This window comes from Molothrus aeneus, chromosome 27, assembly GCF_037042795.1.
Source record: "Molothrus aeneus isolate 106 chromosome 27, BPBGC_Maene_1.0, whole genome shotgun sequence".
NCBI lineage: Eukaryota > Metazoa > Chordata > Aves > Passeriformes > Icteridae > Molothrus > Molothrus aeneus.
In genome coordinates this window covers 2,714,540-2,738,819 of record NC_089672.1, presented here as the reverse complement: position 1 = coordinate 2,738,819, position 24,280 = coordinate 2,714,540, and the positions used below count along the sequence as shown (strand labels likewise).

Genomic DNA, 24,280 nt, shown 5'->3' with positions numbered 1-24,280 from the left:
CCGAATCCTGGGAGAATTAAGATACAGACTTCTGGATGGCTGAATAATCAGAAAAGGTGCTGGTATAGAACAGGGTATCCTCCCCCTGCAGGGTCAGAGAATGTGGTGTTAAGGTTACGGTGATTTTATGTGGTGATTTTTCAGAGCTCTCTGGAGTTAAAGCCAGGGCAGTGGGATTTCAGACAAAGGGAGCTCTGTTTTACTTACAGAGGATGAATAAAATAATGTTTAGAATAGAAGCTGTCACCAAAAAATTTAACTCTGGAGTCTCTGTTGTGACTCCGTAGAAAAACAATGCAGGAAAAGGGAAATGTTTTGACCATTAATCACGAGGTGACAGATGACTGCAGGCTGGGCTTTGGCAGTGGGGGGAAGGCAACATCCATCTGGAGATGTTGCACAGGAAAAGCAGGATGGAGGGAGAGGCTTTTAACACATCCCAATTGCTTCCCTCAGACTTTGGGATGACCAGGGACATCTACGAGACGGATTATTACCGCAAGGGGGGCAAGGGGCTGCTGCCCGTGCGCTGGATGGCCCCGGAGTCGCTGAAGGATGGGGTGTTCACCACCTACTCCGACGTGTGGTAAGTTGTCCTCTGCAATCCCAGATGGATTCCAGCTCAGGAGCTCCTTGTTTTAGCACACATAGTTTAAAGTGACTTGCTCAGAGCACGGACAAAACAAAGCTGTTGTTTTGAAACACTTCCATGAAAATATAGCCGTGTTCTTTAGAAGTTCATTTTCCAAAATAAGTCCAGGATGTTTTGTTCTCACCAGGAGCTTTCTCTCTCCCTTAGGTCATTTGGTGTTGTCCTTTGGGAAATAAGCAGCTTGGCAGAGCAGCCATACCAGGGGCTCTCCAATGAGCAGGTGCTGAAGTTTGTCATGGATGGAGGATACCTGGATCAGCCAGACAACTGCCCAGAGAGGCTGTAAGTGTCCAGCAGGGACAACCAGCCCAGCTGCACTCTTTGCCTGAAGTGTGGCCCACAAAGATGACCTGGGGCACCTCTTAACCCTCTTTGACTGGGGAAGACAAAACCAGGCTTTAGTGAGGCACCTCCCACAGAAATTCCACCCAAGTATCCTTAGTGATCCAAGGAAGGGGCTGCCCAGGGAGGTTTGGAGTCCCCATCCCTGGAGGTGTCCAAGGAAGGCCTGGATGTGGCACTCAGTGCTCTGGGTTGGGGACAACGTAGGGGTAGATGAAAGGCTGGACTTAGGATGATCTTGGGATGATCTTGGGAGGTCTTTTCCAACCTCAGTAATCCTGGGATTCTGTGTGAGGAGTCACACTGGAGCAATTGTGAGGGAAAGCAGCTCTGGCTGGAAAAGGAAGCACAGATGGTAACTCTCTGGTTCTGGTAGCCTCTTCCCCCAGCTGCTTCTGGCCAAAACAGCACTTCCAGAGTATTAAAATAAACATGTTTTGTGAGTATCCCTATGAAAAAAGCCTGCTGTGCTGGACATTTGTCTGATGGCCAGTTACAAACTCCACTTTGAGACTCTATTTGTATTTGTGAGTTGTTTCTCCATGGTGTCTGATAACATGTGACCTCTTGCTGCAGGCCTTTCTTTTGGGTGGGATGTTTACAGGACCTCTGTCCTCTGCCCAGCCTCCCATTTTCCTTGAAGTTTTGGGAGCTTTGTTATCTTTCAGGCTGAGTTAAAATTAAAAGGGAATTAATTAAAAAAGGATGACCTGGCTGTAAGTGCGTGTGCACACACACACAGAGAGTCTGTGAACCACAGCCCTGTTTCCTTCAGCAGCCAAGTTAAGAACAATTGAAGGAATCGGAAGGAATTTTTAATCTAGACAGAAATAGAGAAAAAGGAGTGTCAGGATCTACAGGCAGATGTGGAGGCTGGAAAGAGAACAAACAACCTGGGGTGTCAGAGGCGTGGTGTGGGTGGTGGGGGGTCTGCCATGGGTGCCAGGCTTGCTCTGCACGTGGGATTGTTTCTGCTGCCCCTGACTGTGCTCTGTGCTGCTGCAGGCACAGCCTGATGCAGATGTGCTGGCAGTACAACCCCAAGATGCGCCCCACCTTCATTGAGATCATCGAGATGCTGAAGGAGGACTTGCACCCCAGCTTCCACGAGGTCTCCTTCTTCTACAGCGAGGAGAACAAACCTCTGGAGACGGAGGAGTACGAGATGGACTTCGAGAACATGGAGAGCATTCCCCTCGACCCCTCCTCGTACTCCCAGAGGGACAAAGCACTGGGGAGGGACAATGGACCCTCCATGGCCCTCAAGGGCAACTATGAGGAGCACATCCCTTACACTCACATGAACGGTGGCAAGAAAAACGGGCGGATTCTCTCCATGCCCAGGTCAAGTCCTTCCTAACACTTCCTGTTTGGCCCAAGGGTTGTGTCTGCTTTTTTCCCCCCCTCCACAAATCTCAGGACTCTTGTTATTGCTGCCACAGTGTATGACACACATCTACAAACTCTTCAGATTTTTAATCATCTTACGATTAATTTTTTTTTTTTTTTTTTGCCAAGTTGACTGGTTGTCAGTGGACTTATCTGTGAACATAAATGGAAGAGGTTTCCATGGCTGCTGTCCCTTCTGTAACCATGGTTTCACAACAGGAAGCGACCGTGTGAGTTCAACCGAAGGAGAAGCGTCCGCGTTTGCCAGCAGAAGACGTGAAGTTCTCTGGTGCCTGAGCTCCAGCCCAGCAGCGCGGAACAAGAGATTTCCAGCAGAATTCCAGGCTTTCAGGCAGCCTCTCCACTACAGCTGAAGGATTCAGCACATCAGTCAGATCCTCAGATTGACCAATAGCTGCTGCTTTCATACTTTGTTTTCAAGGGGTGAAGGCCCCGGGGTGCGTGCGTGGGTGTGTGTGTGTGTGCGTGTGTGCAGTATCAACATGTGGGGTGTACCCGATAGCAAAAGAGACACTTCTGGTTTTGTACACAACTTACAGAGCTTTCAGGCACATGGTGGGATTCTCGGGGTGACCTGCACAGGGCCAGGAGTTGGATTTGATGATCCTGGTGGATCCTTTCCAACTCAGCATACTCTATGATTCTCTGTTCTCACAGGAGCTTTCCTCTTCTTGGAAGTGTGTACTTATCTTTTTTCCCTATTTCCCTGGAGGGACTGAATCCTAAACAGATTATTTTTATACTGAGGACTCTTGAGAGCAGGTTTTCTCTCATTAACAAATGAGGAAAACGTGCTGGGAGCTAAATGAGCAGAACTCTGAGATTTGTGGGTACTTTCAAGACCAAACGAAGTAGGAGTCCCCTGACCTGAGACACGGAGTTTTCTGTCCTTACAGCATTGAGTATATATATTGTTTGTTGTAATATATTTAAAGATGTCTTTAGTTTAAATTTTAACTTCATATAAATTATTGACTGTTTATGATCCTTTTGGGGCGGGGAGAGTTTTTGGGGGATTGTTTGGTCTTAAAGTGGTCCAAAGATTTCAGAATGAACTAATTTTAGCCTTGCAGGAGCGATGAAGCACATGTTCAGTTCATACTTGACAAGGCTTTGTAATAGTTTCATGATTTATACAACACAGTCAGCTGGCTCCAGTCGAAGCCCCATCTTGGGTGTTGGGAGCTGAAGGACACAGAACATCCTGGCCTCAAGTCCTGCTCCTCCTCTGCCCCCGTGTCCCTCGCTTTGCCTTCCGTGCCGCAGATGCAGCCGGCGATAGAGGACGAGCACGAGCTGGAGCTGAGGAAGGGACACTGAAGGGGAGAAGCACAAAGCTCTGGGCTCTGCACCCTGGAGGTGACTGTGGTTTGCTGCCTCTCTGCTGCTCCCAGGCCTCCAGCCTTGTGTTCCCCGAGATTCCCACTGCAGAACTCCTGGGATGTCAGCGCTCGCCGTCGGGACTGGGCTTTGTCGTGTTGCTCTTTGCAAAGACAGAGCTGGTGTTGAAGAATAACGGTGAAACTCACCCGGGGCTGGTAGCATGGAGCTGACAGGAGCAGGGAAGGAAGATGATGGATGTCACAGGCCTATGGCATGCAGGAGCTGCTTGAACAGCAGGGAGAGATGCTCAGTCCTTCAGTTCTCCTCCTGGAGAAGCCCAAGATCTGTTTTGTGCTCTCTGCCAGGAGAAAGCCGAGGTGCCCTGGCTCGGGAGGGCAGAACGCTGGGCTGGGCAGTGCCTCCAGCCCGGGCAGTGCCTCCAGCCCGGGCAGTGCTGCTGCTGTGAGCGAGGCAGAGGGGCTGCAGTCCATGGGGATGCAGCTGGTGCTGGGGACCTCTGCCCCCAGCTGCTTCTGGCCAAAACTGCACTTCCAGAGTCGTAAAAGAGGGGACAACAGACTGGGCAGCACCGGGAGCTGTTGGGCCCTTTGCTGCTGGAGGCTGATGGGTTTGGCCCAGGTGGAGGGTACAGGTTGCTCCACAAATTTGGGTGGAAAACACAGTCCAGACATGGGTGAGAACCTTTGGATTTCAAAAGGCCTAGTTTACATTTCTTCTGCTTTACAAAGTTGTAACTGTTTAGCAGCTCTATACTACACTGCAGGAAAGAAGACATATTCTCACACTTTTCTAAGGAAGAGAAGTTTTTCTTATTAGAATTTTTTATTTATTTTAATATATAAAACACTGTAAAAAAAAAAAGCAACAAACAATTAGTTTTCTTAAACACACGGAACATGTAAATTTGTATCCGCAAAATCTTGGCAGGTGGATGTGGTGGGATTATTTTTGTCCTGTTCTGGTGCAGTCTACCTCAGTGTTTCTTAAGGATATTTTTTAATACTACACACCTCTAAACCTGTTTAAATATTCTGGTCTGGACCTATTGTGGATCAGGGAAAATCAGTATCAGCTGATTCCAATACCAGGGACCATTCATGAAGGGAATGGGAAGGAGAATGGCCCATCACTGTTGATCCCTAATCTGAACAGTAGTGGCCAATGAACCCATTTACAAATTTGGATCTGATCTCATCCCTTAGTTCTGTTGTGATTTAAAAAAAAAAAAAAAAAAAAAAGAACAAAAGATCCATTTCAATGTTTGGACTTTAGTGAACTCATGACCTAAAAGGAGCAGGCTGCTTCCTCCTGGATCAGCATGTGCCAGCATGGAGCAGGGACTGGGGACCAGCCCTTGCTGTTGGGGTTGCATTGGGGTGGTTTGGTCACTGCTCTTCTTGCTGTGCACAGGTGACCCAAGGTCCTGCCAGTGACCTCCTGAAACAAACCTTCCCCAGCACACCCTTGCTTTGATACCATTTCCAAAGGCAGTGATCATAACTGTGGGAATAGAAGAACTTTTACCTGAAGGAACATTGGAACCTTGTATTGGTGTGGCTTTTCCCCGTGGTTGATACTGGTTGGCCCTGTGAGTACACATGGTTTGAACACTCGGATGGCTGAGCAGGGAGAGTGTGCTGCTCCATGGCCAGGCAGTCCCCTCCCATGGCTCAGTGTCACCTTCACCCTGCACCAAACGGGGCAGTTGTTTGTACCCAGCACTATGTGAAGGTTACTCATCCTTCCTACCTTGTGCCCAGGGGGAGGGAAGGCGTGTGGTACCAGTGGGGAGGGTATTGTGTTTCTCCTCTGTAAAACAAATAACACTAGTGGTTGCTGCTCGTGGCTGCTACAGATCACATTCAGCTGTAGAATTAAGAAGAATAAATGAACATCACCCGCAAAGCCCAGCTCTCACTGCTAGAAAATCCTTCCTTGGCTCACAGCCGACACTTCGGTCTCTGCTGCTGGAAGATCCTCGTCCCAGGGATGCCCAAATGCCTCACTTGGATCTCACTGATTCCTGCTCAGAGAATTCCTGCAAGTGGAGACTCAAGTGCTATTGAAACCTCTGGGGTGCTGCCAGGGACCCCAGCCTGGGCAGGGGTGCTGTGCTGAGCCTTCCTTGGGGGAGCTGCTGCTCTTTGCTCTGGCCACATCCTTATGGGGCAGGATTCCCCAGCTGCAGTGGAAGCTCCACACTTGCTGCTCCTGCTGCTGCTTAGGAGGAACCAAACACTGGTGCAGGAGAGCAGGTGGGATGGCTGGAGGAGGGCAGCCAGCAGTGGGAAGCGCTTTCTTTCCTTGCAGTAGTATTCTTTGGAGGGTTGGCTCCTGCCCTTTGTGGGCAGAGAATGCCCCACTCACAGCATGAGGCAGCAGGACAGACCCCTCAGCCTGTCCAGGAGCAGCTGGAGCCTCCTGGGCACAGTCTGGCACCACCACATAGCCAGAAACTCACTCTGGTGAATTGGGAGGAGCAAGAAGCTGAGCTCTGCTGAGCTTTCACTGAGAAAACGTCTGAAGTATGAGGCTGGAGAGGTTTCTCAGAAAGGTTTCCACATTAAACTCAATTGCCACTTCCTGAACGGCTCTTGCCAATCTGGAACTTCTCTGGCAGGCCAGCACAGCACTGCAAAGCTTGGCTGCTGGGTTAGGAACGTGTCTGTCTTGGCTGCTTGTAAATACTCTATTGTGTTGTAAAATAGAAGAGCTCAGACATAAACTCTGTGCCAACACTGGGTTGGGAAAGGTGATGGGAACTCGACCACGCTGCAGCGATGATGGTAAAGCAGCTGTGTGCGTATGAAGAGGCTGCTTTTAGGTTGCTAAAGGGTACTCTTAATTTATGGGTAGTTTATCTCTTTCCTCCTAAATTTGTATTACAGCGATGGGACACTTTGCTTAATTTTAGTCTGTTGGCTATAGTGTTGGTATCTCTTTGGAAAAAAAAAAAATCTCAAAAGTTGCTTCTTGTGTTACTGAGCTGACTGTGCTGAAGGCAAATAGGAAATGACAGGAGGGAGAAGGGTGCTGAGCCTCTGCTTTAGAGGAGGGAGGGAGGGAGGGAGGCAGTTGAGTTCCCTCTCAAAACCACTGTGACACGAAGATGGACCCTGAGGTGTCCTGGGCCCTTCCCGCTACCAAGACTGGAACCTTGTTTTACAAGCCAGAACGTGAAATATCTTTGTGCCATAAAACCTTACTGTCAAGGCAGTGCCAGGTGCTCCCGTGTGGGATGGGCTCAGAGCCTGGAGGGAGCTCAGAACTGCAGATGAACCCTGTGATCCTCTCGGAGCCGGGGGCTCGCAGGAACCCCGGCCCTGCCCAAGGAGCCGCCGCCCCTCGGAGTGTGCTGTGGTCCAGGGAAAGGAACTGCGGAATGGGTTGGAATCAGGAAATGGTGACTTCGTGAAATTCGACGTAAGATTAGTTTGGTATTTGTATGAACTTAATGGAATTTGGCCTTTTTATTACCTTCTGCTTGGCTCTGTGTTCCCTCTGCTTGGATTCTGTCCGTGAGTGTCAGTGTAAAGCCTTGACGTGTTCAGCCTCGTTAGGAGCATCACAAGAGTGAAGCCAATCATCCAGCTGACTTTTGGAGGAACCTGACTGTTGAAAAGCAACTCTAAAGTTAACCATTTTTAGCAAATCTGCTGTCATTAAATGTGTATTTCTTTTTAAAATGAATTTGCTTGTCCTTCTCAGAAGGAAGCACTTATTCTTGCAGTTTGGGCAAATTCACTGCAGCACAATGCAAGCTGTAAGGGGACAGGTAGAGAAGTGACTTTTTAAATATTGTATAATAAAGTTAGTATTAACTCCTATGGTGTTGTTACTTTTTTTGCCAACGGATTTGCAATCAGCCAGAAATTCTGTTCCTGGTAGTGGTTTTGTTCCCACTCCAGTGTTCCAACTGGTGCTGTTAAATAGTCTCCTTTCTCAGCCCAGAAAGATCCCTTGGGAACAGGGTCTGGTGGCTGGGAGGACCTGGAATAGTCCTGGCAGCTAAAGAGGAGCCATCAGTGGAGATTAAATGTGGGCTCTTGCTTAGCTGAGTCCCAGCCCCTGGTCAGTCCCAGCAGCACCAGTAGATCTTGAGCTGAGGGCTCTTTACCTGAGAGCTCTGAGCTGGACTCAACACCAAAGCTCTGTAAATCCAGACTCTCCCAGCAGCATTCCAACGCTTCCACCATCCCCACTTCCAAGTCTTTTCCCTTAACCGAGTCCCATGAAAACTGATGGAGAATTTTAGAAAGGCCACTTCTAAATCTGCAGAGGTAGAGTGTTATTTGAGCAGGGAAAGCATTACCTTTTGCTTTAGTTAGGGGAATGATTTTATTTTTGGACTATCAACACTGGTTTGTATTTGAGGACCCTCAAGGATGGGGGAACTGGACATCAGCTTCATCCTACATATCCCAAAGCAAATGCTCTCTGCTTCACTTAAATAAACCACAGATGGTTTCAGTTACATGTTAGGTGATGTTCTGTGAAGTCTTGGGGTTTTTATTTTTTTTCCCAGTTCATTCTTGCTGCTCCCACCTTTCCCTCTGCGTATCTAAGGTTCCAGAATACAAATAGTACTGCAGATACCTCTTGTTTGAAATAAAGGATCAAATGTGCCATGATTTTTTTTAAAAAGGAAGAAAAAAGAGAAAAACCTTCTCCCTTGATTTATTTTTTCAGTCTTTTCATATCTAAGAGCCAAGCAGTGACATGTACAGAAAATCTTTGAATAGTAAAAAAAATCCTTGCTGTGTGTCGGAATATTGAACAATTAACTGTTTATATTAAAATTCTGAATAAATTATCCAAGAATAACTGTTCATTTTGTGTCTGCTATCTGTGCAGCACTGAAGGCTGCTTTGCTGTGGAGAAAGCAGTAAATTTGTACCTTGGAATAAGTTGCAAAATAAATGGTGGTAAGGAAAAAACCAAACCCCACAGCTCAACCCACTGTAGGCTTGTAGTGTGAAGCCAGTGGAACTCCTCTACCTGATGGCTCTGGTGATCCCTGGCCTCACCTCGGGGCTCTGGATGATGCCTCTGATGCCATTGGGTGAGCTTTGATGCCAGGAATCCTTCTGGAGCACGGAGAGCTGTGGCTCTGTGATGGAATTTGTTATTTCCTGGGCATGGAGCAGGTGCGCCCTCCTCGGAGGGAACAGACTCCTCCCTGCCGGTTTTAGAGCATCAAAGGCAGAGCATCAGCCCCACCCTGTCCTGCGGTGGAGCTGCTGTAACTGGGTGTGCCCCAGGAGCCTCCTGTGGGCCCAGGCCCCTCTGGGGGTGTTTCTAACTTAAACCTGGTTTTGTTTCACCAGAGCCAAGATTTCCCTCCTGATGGGCTGCCCCCTCCTGTCAGGGAGTTGCGCAGAGCCTGAAGATCCCCTCGAGTCTCTTTTTCTCCAGGCTGAGCCCCTTTCCCAGCTCCCTCACAGGACTGACTCTGCAGCCCCTTCCCCAGCTCTGTTCCCGTCTCTGGACACCCTCCAGCCCCTCCATGTCTCCAGTGAGAGGCCCAGAACTGGACACGGCACTCAAGGCCCCACCAGTGCCATTTTTTTCCTAAGCCTATCCAGGATTCTCTCACTGTGAGAATGATCATAAACAAACTGGTATTTTAAGATGTTTCGGAGTTGTTTCTTCTGGCACAGGCTTGTTCTCTGGGGATCCTAAAATGCAAAAATAAACAAAGCCACAAAACTTGAACTTGCTATCCCAGGAGGTTTGCTTCTCACTGGGCTCTCTGAGATACTGCGGGGAGGCTGCTGAGGCTCAGACTGTCCTTGTGCCATTATCCCTCATCACTCTTCCAGGCTGCCTGCGCAGCTCAGCTTTGGCACCCCCCAAGCTGTGTCAGACACGTGGCAGGAGGGAAAGAGCTCTTGTCCTTGTTTGAGCCAAGGACAACTCACCATCCCATCAGCCAGAGCAGCTGCCTGGTGTTTAGGAGCTGCCCTGATCTCTGATGCTCATCGAGCTCTTGTGGACTTCAGAGAAATTAAACCTTAATTCCTCTTTGCTCTTGTGGTTTCCTGGAGCACAGGGTAATTGCTATTCTAAATGCTGCCAAAGCTGCGGTCTCTGAGTAATTGGAGTGTGAGTGGTTCTTGTTCTGATTAGGGTTTGGCTGGGGCTGATGAGTGCTCGGGGCTCTGGGATGAGGAGCGTGTGTGCCTCAGCCCACGGGGCTTGTTGGGAAGGAGGGAACGGCTGTGCCAACAAACCCGAGCCTGGACGTGCCAGGGGCTCTGTCTGCTGGCCAGGAGCAGGGCAGGGGCTCTGCCTTGGAGCTGGAGCCTTTGTCTCTCTCCTGTACAGGTGAACATGGTCAGTACGGGCATTTCTGTGCTGTGCTATCACTTCACCCTGTGTAAAACAAACCTGCTGGGCTTTGTGGTCCCTGTTGCTCCTGAAGGTCAAACCATGACGGCAAAGACCAAGGACTCGTTAAGAGGAGCCCTGTGTAGGAGGCTAATGAGCCATGGTGCAAGGAGCCCACGGGCTGGGCTGGTTGTGCGGGGTTTTCAGGGCACACACAGCGGTTTTTCCCCGAAGGGAACAGGAAGCTGTTGCCTCAATAGCTGCTCCTCGCAGCCATCGTGACTTCAGGGCTGCCAGGGCCCCTGCAGCGGCTGCCTCGGGGTCCAGAGCCCTCCTGGTGGCTTGGCTGGACCCTTGCAGAGCCCAGAGCCCCGTGAGGGTGGGAGGGAGCAGCCCTGGGGCACGGCGGTGAGAAGTGCAGCATGGGAGAGGTGGGTTTGGTTGTGCCGTCGGAAAGGGGAAGCGGTGAGAGGGCTGAGCCAGCGGCCCCCGTGAGCAAACCGCCCTCATGGCCGCTGCTTCCCCCGTGAGGCTCCGCTTCTCGCTCTGCTCCAGCGGCCGGAGAAGAAGCCACGGCTGTCAGATGTGAGGACTGTGCACGAGGAACCTGCCACAGAGATGCCTCCAGCCCGCAGGGTAAGTGGCTCTGTGCACAAGCTCCATCCCACAGCAGCGGGGTTGTCACTCACCTTCCTCAAGGCCTTGTGAGGAAACAGCCTGTCGTGAAGCCAAAAGTCCCAGGGCTGGGTTTGGTGCAGCTTCAGTGCAAAACATGGGCTGGGGAGGATCAGCCTACACGGGGTTTTGCTCTGCTGTGAGTGAAGAGGAGGAGGTGAAGGCGGGATTTAACCCCCAGGTGCCATCATGGTGGGCTCTGGGGCAGTGCTGGGCTGGCTTGGCACCCTTTGGGTGCTGCTCTTGGTTCCTGCTGCTGCTGTGCCACAGCTGAATGTTTGCAAAGACAGCCTGGCATTGCCCACAGCTGGGTTTGGGCTGTGCACAAGAGGGGTCCATGCCCAGGACCCCCAAATTCCACTCTGGACAGGAAGGTCCAGAATGGGCTGATCTCCAGTGTTATCAGGGAGATGGAAGCACAGGGGATGTAGACAGGGCTGTGCTGGGCAGGTGACACTTTGCGGTTTGTGGCTAGGCAAGAAAAATGCTTTTTGACACCTGCTTTTGGGCATCACCAGCCCAACCTGGGCTTCAAGCTGTGGAGGTACCTGTGGGCATTCCCAAACTGGCTGGGCTCTGCTCAGTGAGGCCACAGGGAGGAGTTTTGGTCTGGCTCCAGAGCCCAGCATCTCCACTGGGGTAAAACCTGGCTTCTTCAGCCTAATTGAGGGGCTGGGAGCAAAGTTTGGAGCTTCTCTGGGCTGTGGGGCTGGGGCCAACTGGGAGCAGTGGTTTGGCGGGTACGGAGTTGGGTCTCTTGGGGCAGTTTGAGATTGGTCCCACCTTCCTCCCTGTGTGGGAGAGCTGAGGAGGGCTTGGAGAAATGCTCTTGCCAGGGGACTGGGACTTGCTATGAGCAACAGAGTGATGCTGATGTTACAGATGGACAGGGTTTATTGCAGTCCCGTGCAGACGCTCTGCCACAGCATTTGAAAATGAGAAAAAAGTGTACCTAATGAGCCTTCATAAATGTCTTGTAAAGACACCAAGCCCTGTCACTATCAACTCTGACCCTTCACTGAAGGTGAAAGTGACTCTTAGCCAGGTGAGAAGTGCCTGAAAGTGCTCACAAAGTGTCTGTCACGCTCACAGCCATGAATGGAGCCGGGAGGTTTTGGCAGAAGGGCTGTGGTGTGTTAACAGCTTGTTTTCTGTTTCTGTCTGCAAGCCTCCAGCAGCACTCAGGGGCTGTGTGTGCTCTGAGGCCACTAATCCCCAGGCCCAGCTGCAGGAAGTCACTGACCTGCCACACAGGTGGGAATGCCAGGGACCAGGAATGCCTCTCTGGCTACAGCTTCCATCAGCTGATACTTCTGACAAAACACTTGGCTTCTCCACTCCCCCCTTGGCAGCCCCTGGGCTGCAGCCTGCAGCGCTCGCTGCCTTAGAGCGCGCTGAGCTCTGCCGTGCTCCGTGCCGGCGTCTCCTGCTCGGGGCTGGACCTTGCCCGGGGCTCCCAAATGTCAGACTCGCTGCTCAACCACTCCTGGCCATCGTTTTCCAAGCGCTGGAAGAAGAGATGGTCCTTCAAGAGAGGTAATGGCCTGTGGGGACAGGGGGCTGAGCGTGTGGAGGGAGCTGGGCTGTGGCAGGGACAGCTTGTCCTGGACTGAGCAGGTACCAAAGAACCCCAGGGGCCCGGGCAGAGCTTGTTTGGAGGTGCCCCCTGCTCCTCCCTGCACGGGACATTGCTTTAAGTGGTAGTTAACACTTTTCCTTGCATTTAATCTTCTTTTCAAGGCACATAATTGCCTCCAGGAGCTTGGTAATGGGTTAAATATCAGCCTTTTGGTTTTGTAATAAGTTTGTTTCGTGGCTGGCAGTGAGCCGGATGTCCCGGTGCTTGCAGACAGCTGTCTCTGCATGCTGCCTGGCCAGAGTTTGGTGTTTGAGCAGATGTGGGGGAAAAGATTCCTTCAGTCTTTCAGTGAGGGCTGACGAGCAGAGCCCCAGTGTCCGGAGCCCTGGCGGTTTGGGTGGCCCTGGCTGGGCTTCACTGTGTCCAGCAGCAGGGGTGGGAAATGGCAGCAACTGGTGTCAACTGGCCTCATTTCTGCATGTGGTGCCATGACCTGGAAAGAGGGAAGTGAGAGCCCCAGGAAGCAGGACATTTGCAGTCCTGGAGGAGCCAGACACTTGTGTCCTTGTGAGCTAACACTGCCTTCAGGCTGATGCTTTTGGTGTCTTTACCTGCAGCATCAGAGCTCCTGCTCCTCTTTCTCCTTCATTATTCCCCACCCACTCCCAGTTCTCTTCTGGTGTGGATGTGCAGGAGACCAAGATCCAAACTGAACAGTTGGGGGAAGGTTAATTCAGAGCAGGACGCAGGGGGTCCTGCAGGCTCTGGTGTGTGGTGAGCCCCAAGCCCCAGCTGGATACCCCACTCCAGCCATGCCTGCTGGGGGGGTTATGAGCTGGCTGGTACCACTCAGGTGAGCTGATTTCACTAACAAATGAATCAGCCTCACCGTGCTCCCAAGCACTGACTGCTTTGCCAACGGCCTGGGTGCAGCCAGCTCCCTTCAGCAGGTGCTTGCAGAGCAGTTTGTCCTGTTGGGGCTTGTGCTTGGGCACAAAATGCTCAGGTCTCACTCAGCCCCTCTCCCACACTGATATTCTGTAGTGTGGCACTCGCTGGTCCGTGTGGGCCCTTCCCTCAGTACCCCTGGGGCCGCTGCAGGAACCTGCCCAGTGACCTGGAGGGAATCAGAGGGGCTGCAAACCCCCTCAGCCCTGCTGAGACCCTTCACTGAGAGACAGCAGGGAACTGTCCCAGTCCCTGCTCCTCTGCCCTCCGTGCCCAGAGCCCGGCCCCAGCAGTGTGGTGATAAGGCAGTGGCTCTGTACAGTGTGTTACAGTGTGGGACAGCTTATCTCCCTCTGCTCCTGCCCAGAGACAGTCCCCACTGCTGCCAGGGCTGGCCAGGAGGGGCCCACACCAGGCAAGGGATTGCACTTCAGCCCATCTTGGCACAGGGAGTTCAGCATTTGCTTTCCAGAGGTTTTTCCCTATAGCTCTGCACCCCCTGCAACAAGATACGTGAAGGGCAACTGGTGCAGGGCCAGGAGGGCAGGGGTGGGTCAGGGGAAGATGGAATAATTTTTATTTCGTGTCTGTGATGCTCTCCATGGTTTCCCAACAGTCTCTATCCCTGACTGCTGGGAAATGCCCAGACATTCTCGTCTTTCCTTCCTCCTGGGATGTTTCAACTGCCCAGTGCCTTTGTCCTGTCGTGTTTGGTGTGGTCTTTCCCCAGTGGGAATGCAGACAGTGTTTGATGTTGGAGGATGTGACTGGTGTGGCCAGAGCTCACATCCATGTTTTCTTCCAATGTGTCCCCTCCCAGCGCCAGCCTGGCTCCAGGGTCACTTGGGGACATGCAGCATCCTGCACCAAGCCAAGGGACAGGCAGGTGAGGCTGGGACACTGCTGGCAGGGCTTGTTCCAGTGCTGGCTGCCCTGGTGCTGTCACCTGCTGTGACACTTGTGGGTGCAGCTCCAGGGACCAGCCTGTCTGAGGGAAATCAGCACAGCCAGCTACAGGAGACCTCCAGAGGTCTGAATGGAATGATGAAAATCTCTGTTGGGATCCCAGTGGCCTTGGGCATGGTTAGAACAGCATGAAGCCTTCTTCCTTGAGCCAGAGCAGCTCAGCCAGCAGATCCTGCTGTCCCCACAGCATCAACCCCCCTGAGACCATCCCAGACTGTCACATGCCGTGGATGCCTGTCACAGCTTCCTTCCTCCTCACACAGCAGCCCAGAGTCATCATGTTTCACCCGTGGGAAGCTCTGGCAAAGTGCAGGAACCATCCCAGCCCAGCAAGCGATGCTTCCTCTCAGCTCTGCCCTGGGAATTCCTCTGAGGAGGCTGCTCCCTGCAGCAATAACCTTTTATGGTTTCCAGCCAGAGACGAATTAAGCAACTGCAATACCTAATCTGCTTAATGTTCTCCTAAAGCAAACAGCATTTGTTCTTGAAAGTGTCATTTTGTTATCCCATCTCCAGCTTCAGCTGAGGAAAGGTGACTGCTGCTGTCTGCCAGAGCCTGGGGGGCCAAGATTCCCTGTCCCCTTGCCACCATGCTGGAGCCTGGCTCCTTCCAGACAGATTCAGGGGCAGAGTATGTGAGACTCAAGGTGCTCCAGAGTTTGCCACACTTGCTGACACATTGGTGACCACCTTGATCATTGGCATGGGGATGTTCACAGCCCCCCAGCCCTGCCTCCTTCCTGTGTGCTCTCCATGCTCGAACTTCCTCACCCACCATCCCACAACCCGACGCCTGGAGGGATTTTTCCCCATGAGCTCCTCCATCGCCCCCTTGCCCATGCACGGTGCCAGCCCAGCCTCTGAAGAGGGAGCCCAGCAGTGCCTGGTGCTCACACATTGCCTAAAATGGTGTCCCCACTGCAGCCACCCTCCCGCCCGAGCGCCGCTGCCCCGACCCCGCGCTCGCGGCGCCTCTGATTTATCGCGTGTTGAACGGAGTGTCTGAAGCCTCCGAGCAGGATTTAAATCCTTTGGTGGGTCTGGACCGGGTCTGTTGACTGCAGCCTATGCCTTGGCCAAATCCTGAGCCCTGCATGGCACAGGCAGAGCTCAGGGAATATTTTCCAGGCCTCTGAGGAGATGACTCTGTTCCAGGGATCCACTTTAGGGCTGCATGGAGCTTGGTGCAGGCCCAGAGTAGCCTTGGCGGGATGGCTGGACACTGCTTGGGAGGGAAAAACTCCTTGTTTTAGTTAAACCTTCAGCCCAGGGCTCTGGCCTCTGTCAGGCCACAGCCTTTGTCAGCTCCTGCTGCCTCCCAGGGCTTTGCTGCTCTCCCTGTGGGTAATTCACTGCTGAAGGGATGATGAGAGTGGGGAATCTCCTTTTTCTTCCTTCTTTGGATTTGTATGAGGGGAAGCACCCTCTGTCCTGGCCCCCCCTGGGATGTTCCCCACATCCTGGTTGCTCCCCATGGGTCCATTCTACCTTAGCCATGATCCCAGCCTGTTTGGGGGCATGTTTGGTTTTCACTGCCCACTGAGAGCTTTGGCTGCTGTTTCCTACAAGTTCATGCCAAAATCTGTGCTGGTTCAAGGGTGTATTCACTTTAAAACACTGATTTTAGATTGCAAGCTGAATCCAGGTGCACTGAAGAAAGCAAAAGGTGATGTTTAATAGCTCACTAAATCTCTGCCAGTTGCAGATGCAGCTCAGGGATATCCTCAGCAAGAATTGGTCTATTCATTAAAAATGTCATGTGAAGTAAATTTTACAGCCTTGCTAGAAAGCCTGTTTCAAATTTTCCCTGGTCTTGTAGCTAGAAACCCTTTAATTAAAATAGTGCCTTCAGAAGTGTTTGCTTTCTATATTATTTATAGTCCTTCACTTGAAACCATCACACACATTTGAACACACCAAATGCTCCTTAAAACAGAAAATCTGGCATCTGCAGTGTGGAGCAGGATCCAAGGAACAAACCTCCAAACTCTCCCTCACGTTTGCTGCCTTTTTTTAGTTGGCACCATGCAATTCCTGGCTGAATTGTGTAGCTTTATAATCCACAGCAGGATGCAGGCTTTCCAAGAGTGTGTTTTTTAACAATGTCTTCCTTACATTAATGTTTTTATGCTTGATTTTCCTGGAGTGTGATGGGTTTCTAGCAGTTTCCTGCTGGCTTTTCCCATTGGATAGATAGGGCTGCTTACAGTCTCTTGCTGTTGTTCTCTTCATCTTCAGAGATCCACCACAGTGCTTCAGCCAACAGCCTGGCTTTTTTTCCTTTGCCTCAGCCTTTTGCCTCAGCTGTGTGTGTCTCAAAGGAATAAAAAGCCTCCATGAGTAATGCAATGGTTCAGGGATTGTGGCTAAGGTTTACAGTGTGTCTCGCTCCACAGGAATGTGCTTCAGTCAGCTGGACCATCTATTGTACCACAAACACATCCAGACTTTGGTTTGTTTCTCACTGAGTTATCAGATGGAATATGGACACTCAGGTTCACACTCCTTGCCTGGGGAAAATCCAGAGGAGTGATCCAGAACCAGGAGAATTATGTGCTTCTGGTATTGCTCTGCATATTCAGGGTTGTCTGGAGCCACCAATTTGCCTCCCAGTATCCTTTATTACCCACCCACCCAGGAGTCCTTTATTCCTTGTGGATGAAAATAAAACCACTGTCAGTATTTTTATTCCTAGATCTCTGATTCAAAGGTCCATAATGTCAAAACAGATATTAAAATGTGCTCAATTCTTTTACTGTGGAAAAAGCTTCTGCAGCACAGGACACCCTATGAGGATCTGGCTGGGACAGTGCAAGCCTGGTCTGTCCCCTTGCACGTGTTTCTGTAGAGGGATGAGGTTTCTGCTGGCAGGAAATCCCTGCACCAGGTTCCTACAGGATCAAGGCCTCTGTGGTCTGGAGATTGCCTGGCACTGCCTGTCTGTCAAGGAGCAGAGGGCACGTGGAGCATTTCAGTGCTGCCTGATGTCACCTGTGGGTGTACAGCAGGTTTTCCATCCCTAACAGATGTCTGGTTACCTGCTGAGACCTTCTCTGTCTTGCAGGATCTGACTGCAAGCCGTGCTTACGGGAATTCACTGACCACCACAGCCCTGCTTTGGAGTATCCCACCCCCAAAAGCTTCCTCCCATCCCTGATCGCTGAGGATGATTCCTTCTGCACCAGCATGGCTGAAGAGAAGGCAAGTGTCCTCTTTCCTGCTGCTACCACCGTGCAAGGCAGAGATCAGGGGCAGCAAACTGGGTGGTCAGCACCACATCCAGAGGGGTTTGTGGTACAGTAGGAATGGAGGAAAGTGGTCCTGATCCAGATTGTCAAGGAATACAAGGTTATGTTGCTGTGAGCGACAGCAGGGGAGGGTATAACTATTAGAAAGTCACTTGCAAGTCTGGCTCTGCTCTGCACCCCAATTTCTGCACAGGAGGTGTCCCCTTTGCAGGGTTGGTGTGAGGCTCTCAAAGAATTTGTGCTGCCTTTGCAGGAGGACTCATCTTCCACAGAGCTGGATGTGCCAGCAGCAGACTTGCACAGCAGCACGGAGGATCTCCTCTCAGACTCTGCTCTCCACGGCACAGAGTATTACAAAGATCTGGGACTCCTGAGCCTGCCGTCTGCCAAAACAGCACCAGACACAGCAACACAGCCAGAACAAGGATCCCAGACTGTGTCTGCCCTTCACTCATTGGAAGACAGACCAAGGGCTGTGAGCAAACTGTCTGTGGATGTTGCTTTTTCCAATCCCGTTTCCTGCTCAGTATGTTATGGAGAGGCCGACTGTCGTTTTCTGAACAAAGGCCACCTGTGCTCCTGTGCAGCCATGCCAGAGGGTGGTACCAGCACTTCTGAGCATCCTGCAGAGGCAGACAGCGAGCTGGACCTGCAGGAGGCCCAGGATTCCTTCCCCACGCTGGTGAGATCGATGTCCACGTCCCGCAGGCACAGCTGGGAGAGCCCCGTGTCACCCGTGGACTGCAGGCGCAGGTACGGGGGACTGTGAGTGGTGTTTGATGTACACAGTGCAGTGAGCATCACGCTGCCCACAGCTCCAGATGCTGCTGGGTGGTCTCCCTCGCCTGTCAGCCTCTGCCAGAGCAGCTGGACACCCACTGCTCATGCTGGGTGGGATGTGGAAGAGGAAGGGCTAGGGCAGCAAGAGGCTTTAATGTCTCCTTGCAAGCAGGAAGGCCCTCTTTTCCTGGTGCTGGGGCTGAGAAGAGGATCTCTCTTTTCTGTCTGGAGGGAATCTTGAACAGCATCAGTTGCCCCGATGACCTCCATCCTCTGGCTCAAAGGGAATTTTTCCCATCAAAGAGGGATTAAGAGAGCTCTGTCAAATCCTTTTTCTTCTCATCTGTGAGCTGGCTTGGTGGGGCCTTTGCCAGCCCTCTGCCCTCCACGTGGCTGCAGAGGAGGTTGTGTTTGTAGCACGGTGCTGAGCCCTGGCTGGGAGCAGAGGCAGGCCTGGCATTCCTGCCATCCTCTGCTCCTGCCACATGAATGCCTTGAGCTCCAGGTTCCTCCAGGAATGCTTTCTCTGCTGACAAATGTATTGATCTCCCAGCTGACTGGGATTTAGGTGCAAGCCAGCAAGGACTATTTTTATCTCTCCTCCTTATACGGTACCCTAAAATTATCTCTGCCTGAAATCTTGGCAGTCCTTTATCAAGCTCAGACTTTGGTTCTCAGACCTATTGTGGTGCCATGTGCCATGGATCATTCACAGTTTATGCTGTAACAGGCACATGAGTAACAGTGGCACAGAGTGGCTGTTGGTGTCAGGGACACGTTCTGTCTCCTTGCTGGGTGATGAAGCACGTGTGAGCAGGAGGCCAGGGAAGGGGAATACACCCCACTGTTCCCTAAGCAAACACTTCCTGAAGCCTGCCTGTGGCAGCAGGAATGAAGTGACAGTGATCTGCAGACAGAACCCATGCAGAGACTAAGATTTTCCACTGAGCTTTATCCATCATTTTGCTTCTGTGTTGTCACTGTAACAGCACCTGGTGTGCAGGACACTGTGAGACACTGGGGGAGCTGGCCCACCCCTCATTTCCTAGAAAATAACTTTTTTCCTTCCTCAAATCTGGGCCCTGGTGGGAGCAGGATTTATGGCATGATGCCACAGCGGTGATGTGATAAACATCATCTGCCACTTCTAAATGCCCAGAGGGACTTTCCTGGATGGCAGCTGACAGGGCAGCAGCTCTGGGGCAGGCAGGACAGGCTGCTGCGAGGGTGGCTGCACAGTCTCAGGGGTTGCTAAGAGATCAGTGTGAGCCATCCAGCACTAAACATCCTGAGTGACCAGGGAGCTGGGGACTCTCTGGTGGCAGCCAAAGAAGCTGTTTGTAACAGGCTCAGGACTTGGTGTCCAGGCTGACAATTCCTGCCATTTCCTTTCCCTTTGCCTGCTGAGGGAAGCCTCCTTGTCCCAGCTGCATGAGGTTGTTAGGACCACCCAACCAGGGACACTGCAGGGGCTGTGCCATGCCGGGCACAGTGTGCCAGGTCTGCTCTGAGGCTTCTTCCTGCCCCCTGATTAGGTTCAGCCTGGATGTCACAGAGCTGGGCAGTGACCCAGAGCAGGACGATGTGGAGAAGAGGAGCCAGGCCTGCCTCCAGCCTCATGTGTCCCTTCAGCTGCCCAGAGGGGAGCGGGGAGCCTGGAGCAGCAGCCGGGGTGGCACAGTGATCAAAGTGGAGATCGAGCCGCTGCACCCAGACCTCGTGGCCAGCCCCAGCCTGCAGGAGGTGGTGAGTGTGGAGGGCTGGGCACGGGGGCAGCAGGGCAAGCTGAGGGTGCAGAAAAGCACACACAGGTGTCAGCTGCAGGCTGGACTCCTTCAATGCCAGCGTGGAACCAGGAGGTCTGCAGGAATCTCAGCAAGGATGGGCTTTTTCAAATAAACTGCCCCATCTTGTGGGATTAAGGCCCTGGGAGCTGCCTGTAGTACAGCCCTCTTTTGCCATATATTTAGCTGGAATTTCCCTTCCCTTGTGCCTGTTACCTCTTGTCGTGTCACTGCAGCTCTAAGAAGAGTCTGGCCCTATCTTCTCTCTAATCAGGTAGTTGAAAACAGCAGTGTCACACACCTCCACACACACAGCCCTTACACACTGCTTTGCTTTGGGGAATACCTTTAGATTCAATTAATATTAAAAAGACAATTGCATCACAGTGCTGAAAAAGACAATTGCATCACAGTGCTGCATGTCCAGTAAAAGTGAGAAGTGCCTAAGAAGGTTTCAGGCATGAGTGTCACTTGCTCCATCCTTCCTGAAGCCAACAAACAGCTGGGCTAATGGTCTCCTGCATCATAACTCTGACAAAACAAGAGGGAAAGGGTGAGGAATCAGTTGTGATTGAGGCTCCTTTGGTGCAGAAAGCATGAAAGATTTCTGTGACTTTTTACTTCTCCAGAAATGTGTCAGCAATGGGAAGAGACTGAGGTCCAAGTCTGTCCCATCAGCCTGTGAGACCATTGCCTCCCCCCAGATACCTCACAGTTTCAACACTTCTCTTCCAGCTGTGGAAGGTTGGTATAGACTTTATGCCGTTAAATAGGTTCAAGGTGTAATTAAGAAGATAAAAAACTGGAGCTGTAGCCTCTGGAAGTGTGGACAGCCTCTGCTCTCCCTTCCACATGGTCCCAGGAGCTCCTGAAATACAAAGCCAAGCTGGTTCTGAGTGTGGCCCTGGCTAGCAGGGCTAACAGTCTCAGCTCAGACATTCCCATCCTCAGTGATGCCACATAACCTCCCTGTGCCCAGTGCATTGGTCACTCCCTACTCAAGTCCCACCTGTGAGGATTGCCCCGGAGAAAAATGTGGTGATTTCAGAGCCTGGGAAGTGGAGGGGAGGCTGGCTGTCATGGAGAAGTGTTCTGAGGTGGTACCAGCTCCTCCCCTACTGCAAGCAGGACCTTCAGCAGCAAATATACAGACTGGGGAGGGGAGGAGTAACACAGAAAAGTGATCTGGCCTTCACTTCCCCCACAGAAATGTAGAGCAGAAACTCCTTCCCTAACTGCTCCTGGCATTTCCTCCTCACCAATCAAGGCAGAGTGGGAGCCCAGCACAATTAACAGGATCCAGTTGCATAGATTGCAAGGTGGTGCTCTGCAAAGGCAAAGCAGGATCCCTGCTGAGAGCATTTTGTGTTCCAGGTGTTGAACCCCCTGCTCTGGAGATGCTGGAGAAGGACCACGTGTCCCCAGACCATGTGTAGGTATTGTCAGTCCTGGCTGGTTTGAGATGAGGGAGATTTTTGAGTGTATCTGAGCTACTGGGGATGCAACAGCAAAGGAGATCCCACTCTGTGCTGGGCCACAGCTGAGCAGTTGGTCATAAACCAGCACCTGAGGCTTTGAGGGGTGCAGAATGTCTGCACAAAGATATTTTCTAATCCCTTGCTTTTCTTTTAGGCTAATTGTCCAGAAGGTACTTCAGGAGCTGAAACATTACCATGGGTAAGTGTGTTTGGGACAGAGATGTGTGGGGAGGTCACAAGTCTGCCTGAGACACACCTGGAAAAGGACATTTGGTCCCTTGAGGGGTAAATCCCCAGGGTACCAGAATCACTGATTTATTCCAGTGAAACCAGGGTAGAATTGCAAGGAAAAGGGGCTCTTTACGTACCTCCTCAGTAAATCTAAAAATGTTCCTGCCCCATCCAGAAAATAAGAGTTTCAGCTGACCCAGAAGTTCTGCTCTTGTGTTCTTTGCTGTGTCTGATGCCTTTTCCCTGCCCAGGGCGAAGCAGAGAGCTTGTGTGCAAGAAGGCAGCGATTCTTCCCAGCAGAACCTCACTTGGTTTGAGTTCCTGTCTAATGAGTAAGTGAGACAGTGGGTGACACACACTTTGTGTTCTGAGAACAGACTGATTTCGAGTCCTGTCCATCTAAGCTCTACTGCCCTGCTAATCCTGTGTGCAGGACACTGGTATCTGCAGGGGTTCAGCCAGGAGTGTGATACTGAACAAAACCTGCACACATAGCTTGAAAGTTCAGTTCCTTATTCGCAAGTGTCTCATTAATAAGTGACATGGCTGATGCCAAACCAGATCCTCCAGGAGATGGAAAGCTCACACTTGGGGTCCTAAAGTAATGCTTCCATGAACTTCATCAGTGATCTCCCTAAGCTGGGCTTGGTCAGTGAATTTCCCCTTTTTCAAGGTATTTTGGTCTCCTTTCAGAAATGAGGACAGTGGGAAGAGCGATAAAGCAGAGAAAGGCACAAAGGTGATGCGACGTCTGAGTTCCCTGCGGAGCCGAGTCACTGGATCCTGGCAGAAGGATAAGGTGAGAGAGAGATGTTGAATTTGTGGAAGGAATTGTTAAATTCTTCAAGTAGAAAAGGGGATCTGACCATAGGGAACAGTTAGCTGGATTGCTTTGGGATGGCTGAGGCCTCTATGTTGGTCAGCAGATGCACTGTGACCCCTAAAGCAGTAGTAGTGCATGGGACTGAGTGATCCCTGAATTCCAGCTCTCCTTGCTCCAGGGCATGTTCTGGATGCTCTTATGCTGCCCTGGCACTGTTGTGCACAGCAAGATGAGTGCCTTGGCTGGGTGGCTGCCTGGATCACTCTTTGTGGCAGGAGGAGCCTGCAGAGGGACAGCCAAGTGTGTCCTGCCCTTCATCACAAATGGACTTAGACTAGAGGGACTGGCCCGAGCCTTGGGAAGGCATTTGGGAAAAGCACTGCATTCCCACTGTACCTGCTGCCCACCAGCTCTCTGCTCCTTTGTACAGTGGGGAAAGGAACGTGTGGGCACTGCAAGGCCTGTGACTGAGGTGTGTTCTTCTCTCCTTCCAGGGTAAGAACAAAGAGCAGCTCAAGGAGAAAGAGACAAAGGAGACAAAAGAGAGGTGTAAAGATATCAATGGGCACCAGCTTGTGCCAGGGGTTTTCTCCAGTTGCACCAGCTGCTCACTGTGTGCCAAACCTCTTGGGAATAAAAGTGGCCTGCAGTGCCTGAGTGAGTATGGCTGTCACTGCCTGGCTCTGCCCCAGCCTGTGCTCCCTGCCCGCCCTCCAGCCCAGGCCGTGCTCCTAAACCCCCCCCTGGATTGCTTCACTTTTCTGCCTGCCTCCACTCTACCCCACCACTCTGCTTGGCCTGGCTTGGTTGTTTCTCCAAATAGTCTAAATGACCTCTGAATCTTGCCTGGCAATAATTTATCCTCTTTGGTCACTTGATCCTTTCCTGCCCCTTTCCCCCAAGGAGGGTTCTAGATCAACTTTTCTTTCACTATTTTTTATCATGAAGTTCTGCTTTGCCTGAACAAATATCCCAACTGCCTGAGTGTAGCTGGATCTTTTAGGCTGTTTTTCACAGCCTCAGTGATGTCTCAGCTCAGCATCTGCCCTTTGCATGGGCACAGGGATTTCTAGTGCGTTCAAAATTTTATTAACTAATAAAAAGTCAAATGTTGCCTCCCAGGACATGCATGGGTGAGACTGCTCCTTTTCAGCTCTAAGTAGTGCCAGCATGCATGGGCCTCTGTGCTCCCACTGCATCCACTGTGGCATGGCTTTGGCTGACAAACCCTGTCCTTCCTCTTTGGGGCAGGTACTCAGGGCACTGAAGAATGTTTTAATTCCCAAGGGATTGTCTGTGGGCAGAGAAAATTTTCTGGAAATGAAAGGATTGCTCTCTTTCTCCACCCTGTACCCTCAAGCAATGCTTGCTGTCTCAGAGGCTCTTAAGGTCAGTAAAACCTTTCTGGGGCATAAAGGGACTGACTGCCCTCGGACATGTGTGGTGAGAAATATATTTTCCTTTCAGGGCAGCTGGAGGGAAACTGAAAAGGGGCACAGAGCTGGCTATTAGTGAACATTTTTCAGGCATCACAGCAAAAAAGAAGGAAGCAGGGAGCTGAATAAGAATTTTGTGGATATTTAGAGAGAACAAAGATTTAATGGGAGGAGGCAGAGTTCTGCCTTGTCATTCCTGTGTGAGCAATCTCCCAGCCAGAGGCTCTGTTTGCAGTCCTGCATGCTGCTTTACA

General features: G+C 51.4%; 2 protein-coding genes across 2 annotated transcripts in view; both read left to right on the top strand.

Annotated features, from left to right (window-relative positions):
- The window catches only part of INSR (insulin receptor), a 61,668-nt gene extending 54,093 nt beyond the window's left edge, over positions 1-7,575 (top strand). Inside the window, exons 19-21 of the mRNA XM_066566579.1 lie at positions 457-586; positions 800-934; positions 2,000-7,575. Of these exons, the coding sequence (XP_066422676.1) occupies positions 457-586; positions 800-934; positions 2,000-2,354 (620 nt within the window). The 3' untranslated portion in view covers positions 2,355-7,575. The remainder of the gene's footprint in view (positions 1-456; positions 587-799; positions 935-1,999) is intronic.
- A 2,605-nt stretch (positions 7,576-10,180) lies between these two features.
- LOC136567113 (rho guanine nucleotide exchange factor 18-like) lies at positions 10,181-23,469 on the top strand. Its single transcript, XM_066566621.1, has 12 exons — positions 10,181-10,186; positions 10,634-10,714; positions 12,142-12,289; positions 17,311-17,484; positions 18,022-18,247; positions 19,810-20,020; positions 20,688-20,802; positions 21,433-21,490; positions 21,691-21,735; positions 22,019-22,099; positions 22,461-22,566; positions 23,085-23,469. Exons 1-12 carry the CDS (start codon positions 10,181-10,183, stop codon positions 23,427-23,429), a joined length of 1,596 nt encoding a protein of 531 aa, XP_066422718.1. The 3' UTR covers positions 23,430-23,469.
- Positions 23,470-24,280: the final 811 nt, after the last annotated feature.